This window comes from Scyliorhinus canicula, chromosome 23 (assembly GCF_902713615.1).
Source record: "Scyliorhinus canicula chromosome 23, sScyCan1.1, whole genome shotgun sequence".
Lineage (NCBI taxonomy): Eukaryota > Metazoa > Chordata > Chondrichthyes > Carcharhiniformes > Scyliorhinidae > Scyliorhinus > Scyliorhinus canicula.
The window spans coordinates 1,209,105-1,218,041 of NC_052168.1; the positions used below are offsets into that span (position 1 = coordinate 1,209,105).

Sequence of the window (8,937 nt, forward strand, 5' to 3'; positions counted from 1 at the left end):
GATGTGGAGGCTTTGGAGAGGGTGCAGAGGAGGTTCACCAGGATGTTGCCTGGTATGGAGGGTGCTAGTTATGAAGAAAGGTTGAGTAGATTAGCATTGTTTTTGTTGGAAAGACGGAGGTTGAGGGGGGACCTGATTGAGGTCTACGAAATTATGAGAGGTATGGGCAGGGTGGATAGCAACAAGCTTTTCCCAAGAGTGGGGGTGTCAGTTACAAGGGGTCACGATTTCAAAGTGAGAGGGGTAAAGTTTAAGGGAGATGTGTGTGGAAAGTTTTTTATGCAGAGGGTGGTGGGTGCCTGGAACGCTTTACCAGTGGAGGGGGTAGAGGCGGGTACGATAGCATCATTTAAGAGGCATCTAGACAGATATATGAACGGGCGGGGAACAGAGGGAACTAGACCTTGGAAAATAGGAGACAGGTTTAGATAAAGGATCTGGATCGGCGCAGGCTGGGAGGGCCGAAGGGCCTATTCCTGTGCTGTAATTTTCTTTGTTCTTTGTTCTCTTTGTTCTTTGAGTGCTGGGAAATGGGATTAGAATAGTTAGGTAGTTGTTTTTGACCAGCGCTGAGGCAATGGGTCAAATGGCCTTTCCTGCACAGTCGACCCCGATGACATGTAGGTCCCAGTGTCAATTTCTCAGGCTGTCAACTTTAAAATACATTCTGCTCCCAAAGTGGATAATTTCCCACTTCTCCATATTTTACTGGGACGTTTATTTTGTGGGAACAGCTTTATATTCAGATTGTTTATATTCAGATTCAAATAAACAATTTGGCTTTTCACTCCCGTCTCCTGGAAACATTACAGTTACTTTTCCACCTAGCTTTGTAACATCAGTAAACTCGGATACATTGCCCTAAATCCCTTCATTAAATCGTGGGGCAGCACGGGTAGCATAGGTGGTTAGCATAAATGCTTCACAGCTCCAGGGTCCCAGGTTCGATTCCCGGCTGGGTCACTGTCTGTGTGGAGTCTGCACGTCCACCCCGTGTCTGCGTGGGTTTCCTCCGGGTGCTCCGGTTTCCTCCCACAGTCCAAAGATGTGCGGGTTAGGTGGATTGGCCATGCTAAATTGCCCGTAGTGTCCTAATAGTAAGGTTGAGGGTGGGGTTGTTGGGTTACGGGTATAGGGTGGATACATGGGTTTGAGTAGGGTGATCATTGCTCGGCACAACATCGAGGGCCGAAGGGCCTGTTCTATGTTCTATCTCTTCATCGGGAAGCAGCGTACCCAGGATATCAAGGCAGCTCGTTAGGGCTGAGGTGAGAACTTCCTCATTCAGATCTTTGGAATTCTCCACTGCGAGACAGATTGTGTTTGATCCATCATTGATTATATTCAATAAATAGTCTGACAACAGCAGGTTAAAGTCCAACAGGTTTGTTTCGAATCACTAGCTTTAGGAGTACAGCTCCTTCCTCAGGTGAATGAAGAAGGAGCTGCGCTCCGAAAGCTAGTGATTCGAAACAAACCTGTTGGGCTTTAACCTGCTGTTGTAAGACTTCTTACTGTGCTCACCCCAGTCCAACACCGGCATCTCCACATCATAATTATATCCAAGACTCAGGTTAGAGGGGCTGAATGGCCCACTCCTGGGCTGGGATTCCCCCTACCCGGCGGGCGGGGGGTCCCGGCGAGATGGAGTGGCGGGAACCACTCCGGCATCGGGCCGCCCCAAAGCTGGGGAAGTCTCCGCACCTTTAGGGGCCAAGCCCTCACATTGAGGGGCTAGGCCTGCGCTGGAGTGGTTGGCACTCCGCGGGCCGGTGGGAACGGCCTTTGGCGCCATGCCAGCCGGGGCCGAAGGGACTTCACCGGCCAGCGGAAGTCCGCGCATGCGCCGGAGCGTCAGTGGCTGCTGATGTCATCCCCGCACATGCGCAGGGGAGGGGGTCACTTCCGCCTCCGCCATGGTGAAGATTATGGTGAAGGCGGAAGGAAAAGAGTGCCCCCCACGGCACAGGCACGCCCGCCGATCGGTGGGTCCCGATCGCGGGCCAGACAACCGTGGGGGCACCCCCCGGGGCCAGATGGCCCCGTGCCCCCCACCCCAGGACCCCGGAGCCCGCCTACGCCACCTGCTCCCGCCGGTAAGGTAGGTGGTTTGATCCACTCCGGCGGGAGAAGCTTGACAGCGGCCCATCCTGGGCCGGAGAATCGCCGGGAGGGGGGGGGGCACGCCGACCGGCGCAGAGCGATTCCCGCCCCCACCGAATCTCTGGTGCCAGAGAATTCGGGTCACGGCGGGCGCGGGATTCACACCGCCCCCCGGCGAAGTCGGAGAATCCCGCCCCCCAGTGAAGTCGGAGAATCCCGCCCCCCAGTGAAGTCGGAGAATCCCGCCTCCCGGCGAAGTCGGAGAATCCCGCCTCCCGGCGAAGTCGGAGAATCCCGCCTCCCGGCGAAGTCGGAGAATCCCGCCCCCCCCGGCGAAGTCGGAGAATCCCGTCCCCCCCGGCGAAGTCGGAGAATCCCGCCCCCCCAGCGAAGTCGGAGAATCCCGGCCCCCCAGCGAAGTCGGAGAATCCCGCCCCCCCCCGGCGAATACGGAGAATCCCGCCCCCCCGGCGAATACGGAGAATCCCGTCCCCCCCGGCGAAGTCGGAGAATCCCGCCCCCCGGCGAAGTCGGAGAATCCCGGCCCCCCAGCGAAGTCGGAGAATCCCGGCCCCCCAGCGAAGTCGGAGAATCCCGCCCCTGGTCTTATTTCAGATATTTCCAGAAAACAAGAGAAGTAAACTGCGCTGTGACTGAAGTTGATATTTAATAATCAGAGATGGAAAGAAGCTGATTGGAAGTTCACTAATTTAGAAGTTTTGCAATTGAATGATTTGGAATAGAGGCCAGGACAGTGAGATGTGATGTGGGTTTGAGAGGAGGAAGAGGATGTAGGTCGTGGTGTTTGAACTTTAGAGTTAAGGCTGTAGAGTTAATAAAATCACAGGAGCTCGTGGAGATTGTCAGTAAAAAGCAGTTTACTGACAACGAGCAAGGCTCCTATTGGTCAATTTACATTCTGTGATAATTATCACGTTGAATACAATATGTTCTTCGTGTTGAGGATCAGCTTGTCTTTAACATCAGATTTTAACAGCTCCGCCCCATTATCTATCAGTCCCCAGGCCTGTGATCCCGGGTGATGCCTGATGAACTGGCTCCCTTTCTTTATTCAACCACTTTGGTGGGTCACAAGAAGATTCATAGAGGCTGGTTTAGCACAGTGGGCTAAATAGCTGGCTTTGAAAGCAGACCAAGGCAGGCCAGCAGCACGGTTCGATTCCCGCAACAGCCTCCCTGAACAGGCGCTGGAATGTGGCGACTAGGGGCTTTTCACAGTAACTTCATTTGAAGCCTACTTATGACAATAAGCGATTTTCATTTCATTTAAAACAGATTCCTTCTTTTAGGGATCATTTTCCCAGTCCAATATTTATGTTTGAAAATGAGAGGGCAGCACGGTGGCCTACTGGTTAGCACTGCTGCCTCACGGTGCTGAGGTCCCAGGTTCGATCCCAGCCCTGGGTCACTGTCTGTGAGGAGTTTGCACATTCTCCCTGTGTCTGCGTGGGTTTCACCCCCACAACTAAAAGATGTGCGGGGTAGGTGGATTGGCCACGCTAAATTGCCCCTTAATTGGGAAAAAATGAATTAGGTACTCTAAATTTATTTTAAGAATAAAAAAAGTATATAGACAAATCAGTCTTTGACTTGTCAGTGGGACGTTGCACATTCCAGCCGTGCTGACTTCAGTAGTTGAATAGTTTATTTTAAATTTGAATTATTTTTATTCACATTTTTGTCAAAAACATAATTTTTGCATAACCAGACGCAACAATTAACAGAATAAAATAAATGTTAATCGTATGTACAAAGAAAGGAACAATACAACGTAATGACCCCCCCCCCCCCCCCGGGGTGCTGCTGCTGCTGACCTTTACTGCTCTCCTAGAAAGTCGAGGAACGGCTGCCGCCTCCGAGCGAACCCCGCCATGGACCCTCTCAAGGCTGAGAAACCCGGCCATGTCACTAACCCAGGTCTCTACACTCGGGGGCTTCGAGCCCCTCCACATTAATACGCTCCGTCTCCAGGCTACCAGGGAGGCAAAGGCCAGGACGTCGGCCTCTTTCGCCCCCTGAACTCCCGGATCGTCTCACACACCAAAGATCGCTATCTCTGGACTCGGCACCACCCGCGTGTCTAAGATCTTGGACATTGCCTTAGCGAATCCCTGCCAGAATCCCTTCAGAGCCGGGCAAGCCCCGAGCATATGGACATGGTCTGCAGGCTTCCCGCACACCTCGCGCATCTACCCTCAACCCCAAAGAGCTCGATCATCCTGGCTGCCATCATGTGCGCCGGGTGGACCACCTTAAACTGGATTAAGCTGAGCCTGGCACATGATGAGGAGGAATTGACTCTAATTAGGCGTCCGCCCACAGGCCCGCATCCAGCTCCCCGCCCTAGTTCCTCCACTGGGGCTTCCTCCACCTCCTGAAGTTCCCGGTAAATGTCTGAAACCTTCCCCTCCCCCACCCAGGTGCCGGAGACCACCCTATCCTGTATCCTGCGTGGGGGGAGCAGCAGGGAATGACACCACCTGCTTTTTCAGAAAGGCGCTGAATAGTTGGTTTTGATATTCCCGTGTTCTGTGGTTTATATGAGAAGCTGCCCTGTTTCCTTTTCAGCTGTGGCTTTGCTGACTTGGCCGTCTACAGCAATCAGAGAGAGAGAGATACCTGCAAAACTTGTAGGAGTAACGCTGGCTGCCTTTCCTCCTGTGTCACATACTGACGCACCCAGCGCGAGTCGGACGCGGAGCACGTTTTACAGTTGGTCTTTATCCCCGTCTTTGTATATTCCTGGAAGTTGAGATCTACAAACCGGTCTTGGACATTCCTGCGGAGATTATAATCAGCTCCCATTATCTCAACAGGAGATAGCAGTTACTTTCAGTATGGCTTCTGTGCTTTTGATGTGTCCTTGGCTGGAGACATGGGGTGATTCCATTGTCTCTCTCTCTCTCTCTCTTAGCAGCAGCCACCAGCAATTCAACCAGTGACTGGAGTTACATCCACAGCCATCTTTGACCTCTATGTCCATTTGTAAAACCACAGGCTGTATTTAAGAGTTCAGTATATCGGGACGTAATTTGGAATTTCTTTCTTCACCTTTACAACTCAGTTTATTCACCCTTTAAATGTTTGCTTATTGTTTTTCCAGCATCACCTCGATGAAAGCTGCAAAGCGAGTTCCCCAGGAACAACGATATTCCAGCTTTGAGGATTTCACAAAATCTGGCTTACTCCAAGACCGGGAAAATGCCCAAAGTGCTGAGTCACTGGAAATCGCCAAACTGTCAGAGCCAAGGCGGCAAATGGGCAGCAGGAGTGAAATGATGGAAAGGAAATTGGAGGTGGTCAGACAGGACCTGCTGGCGCCAACCAATAGTCACAGAGATGACCCATGTTTGACCATCTCCCTCGAGCAGCTGACCCCCCCACCACACAATGGTACTGTCCCCCCTTCCACTCCCACAAGTGGGGTTCAGAACAGCGCGTTCAGATTTGAGGGGGGTCCCAAGCCTGGCGATGAGTACGTGGACCCACAGAGAAGCTCATTGTGTAATGTTGAGCAATGGGTTCGTTCCCAGAAAGAGCAACTCCCTGAGGAACAGGAGGACGAGTAAGTAGACAAGAATGCTGCTTGAATCCTTTTTTATATAAATTTAGAGTACCCAATTATTTTTTTTCCGATTAAGGGGTAATTTAGCGAGGCCAATCCACCAACCCTGCACATCTTTGGGCTGTGGGGGTGAGACCCACACAGACACGGGGAGAATGTGCAAACTCCACACGGACAGTGACCCAGGGCCAGGATTGAACCCAGGTCCTTGGTGCCGTGAGGCAGTAGTGCTAACCACTGCGCCACCGTGCTGCTTGAATCCTGATGTCTAACCTCCCCAGTACAGCTGCAGAGTAATTGCAGAAATCAGCGAGGAAGAGTCCAGGTTTATTGCCTGATGCCTGGTCTCAACCATCGCCATTCGGTAGCTGAAAGGTTTCTTCAGCAAATGGAGTAAGAGAGTTACTTACAAAACTTGAGAAAGACCAGGGAGCCCGAAGCAAAGTGACTGAATCATCATTCCTACACCTTGAGATTGTGCGGTGGAGGCTGTCGAGGTGAACAAGGTTAACTGACATAAGTAAGATCAATAAAATACTGAGTTTATAGGTCACAAGAGGGATCAAAAATCAATTGGATAAACTCCTGCTTCAGGAACTTCCTTTGAGTGAGGAGTTCTTATCAGCCACAGCTCAGAAAGGTTAACACCCCTCACAACAATGTGGCTTCAAGTCAGACGTTCATTACAAAGAGAGTAGTATATTGTCAGAGGGTCAGTACTGAGGGAGTGCCGCACTGTCAGAGGGTCAGTACTGAGGGAGTGCTGCACTGTCAGAGGGTCAGAACTGAGGGAGTGCAGCACTGTCAGAGGGTCAGTACTGAGGGAGTGCCGCACTGTCAGAGGGTCAGTACTGAGGGAGTGCCGCACTGTCAGAGGGTCAGTACTGAGGGAGTGCCGCACTGTCAGAGGGTCAGTACTGAGGGAGTGCCGCACTGTCAGAGGGTCAGTACTGAGGGAGTGCAGCACTGTCAGAGGGTCAGTACTGAGGGAGTGCAGCACTGTCAGAGGGTCAGTACTGAGGGAGTGCCGCACTGTCAGAGGGTCAGTACTGAGGGAGTGCCGCACTGTCAGAGGGTCAGTACTGAGGGAGTGCCGCACTGTCAGAGGGTCAGTACTGAGGGAGTGCCACACTGTCAGAGGGTCAGTACTGAGGGAATGCTGCACTGTCAGAGGGTCAGTACTGAGGGAGTGCCACACTGTCAGAGGGTCAGTACTGAGGGAGTGCTGCACTGTCAGAGGGTCAGTACTGAGGGAGTGCAGCACTGTCAGAGGGTCAGTACTGAGGGAGTGCCGCACTGTCAGAGGGTCAGTACTGAGGGAGTGCCGCACTGTCAGAGGGTCAGTACTGAGGGAGTGCTGCACTGTCAGAGGTGCTGCCTTTCTGATGGATGAGATGCTAAAGTGAGTCTGTGCGTGTCCCCTCCTGTGGATGTGAGTTTGAGTAATCATGGTTTGACAGCAGAGCGGAGGTCAGTTCTCCTCCAGAGTCCTGGATCCAGGTCGCTATCACATTGCTGCCTGTGGGATCCCACTGTGCATCTTGCTGCTGGGTTCCCAAAATTGTAACGTTGGTGGTGCTGATCCAGTCAATTCTGAAAGGCAGATTTCTAATTGGAGAGTGTAGCTGCGGCGAATCCCCAATCGCAGCCTCAGACTGGAAGATCCCAGTGTCTGATGACAATAACCACCTTTAACTATCGAGCTGTGCTGTCCTGTGTCCCTCTCTCTGCTTTCATTTCCTGTTGCTGTTTTCACAAGTTGAAGCAGAGGAGAGCTAACAGGATGGTGACACAACACCAATCACAAACTGTACAAAATAGACGCTGCTGATTGATTAACCTGACCTGCAGGGAATTACTGGAATTATTTATTGAGGTAATGGTTAATCCAGAATCCTGCGAGTGTGGTTAAAGCAGGCGTGCTGGAGATGATCTTTAACCCGGTTTAATCGCTGAAAATTCACCAACAACAATAGCTATTGATCACAGACCCCGAATTTCCTGGTTGTGGAAATGAAAATCCACAAGTCACAGACTCCAGCATCGATATCAGATGAAAATGAAAATGAAATGAAAATCGCTTATTGTCACGAGTAGGCTTCAATGAAGTTACTGTGAAAAGCCCCTAGTCTCCACATTCCGGCGCCTGTCCGGGGAGGCTGGTACGGGAATGTCTCACCATAAATCATAAACATGATCATCAGAAGCACATTCCCCCTCAGAATATCCCCCAGACTGGACACGGACTGAACACGGACTGAACACGGACTGGACACGGACTGGACACGGACAGGATTCCCCCGGACTGGACACGGACAGGATTCCCCCAGACTGGACACGGACTGGACACGGACTGAGTGATGAGGTGGTGAGGAGGGTCAGGGTAATGAGGGGGTGGGAGTGATTCAGGGTCAGGGTGTGGAGGGGGTGGGGGCGAGGGGTGGGCAGGGTAATGAGGGGGTGGGGGTGAGGAGGGTCAGGGTGTGGAGGGGGTGGGGGTGAGGAGGGTCAGGGTGAGGAGGGTCAGGGTGAGGAGGGGGTGGGGGTGAGGAGGGTCAGGGTGAGGAGGGTCAGGGTGAGGAGGGGGTGGGGGTGAGGAGGGTCAGGGTAATGAGGGGGTGGGGTGAGGAGGGTCAGGGTGAGGAGGGGGTGGGGTGAGGAGGGTCAGGGTAATGAGGGGGTGGGGGTGAGGAGGGTCAGGGTGTGGAGGGGGTGGGGGTGAGGAGGGTCAGGGTAATGAGGGGGTGGGGGTGAGGAGGGTCAGGGTGAGGAGGGTCAGGGTGAGGAGGGTCAGGGTGAGGAGGGGGTGGGGGTGAGGAGGGTCAGGGTGAGGAGGGTCAGGGTGAGGAGGGGGTGGGGGTGAGGAGGGGGTGGGGGTGAGGAGGGTTGGGGTGAGGAGGGTCAGGGTGAGGTGGTCGAGGGTGAGGAGGGTCAGGGTGTGGAGGGGGTGGGGGCGAGGAGGGTCAGGGTGAGGAGGGTCAGGGTGAGGAGGGGGTGGGGGTGAGGAGGGTCAGGGTAATGAGGGGGTGGGGCTGAGGAGGGTCAGGGTGAGGAGGGTCAGGGTGAGGAGGGGGTGGGGGTGAGGAGGGTCAGGGTGTGGCGGGGGTGGAGGTGAGGAGGGTCAGGGTAATGAGGGGGTGGGGGTGAGGAGGGTCAGGGTGTGGAGGGGGTGGGGGTGAGGAGGGTCAGGGTAATGAGGGGGTGGGGGTGAGGAGGGTCAGGGTGAGGAGGGTCAGGGTGAGGAGGGG

The 8,937-nt window shown here is 53.6% G+C and overlaps 1 protein-coding gene across 1 annotated transcript in view; it reads left to right on the forward strand.

Moving 5' to 3' along the window:
• The window catches only part of LOC119956613 (pleckstrin homology domain-containing family A member 7-like), a 64,372-nt gene that overhangs the window by 24,031 nt on the left and 31,404 nt on the right, over nt 1-8,937 (forward strand). The window contains exons 7-8 of the mRNA XM_038783950.1: nt 5,228-5,689; nt 7,541-7,565. Coding sequence (XP_038639878.1) covers nt 5,228-5,689; nt 7,541-7,565 — 487 coding nt within the window. The remainder of the gene's footprint in view (nt 1-5,227; nt 5,690-7,540; nt 7,566-8,937) is intronic.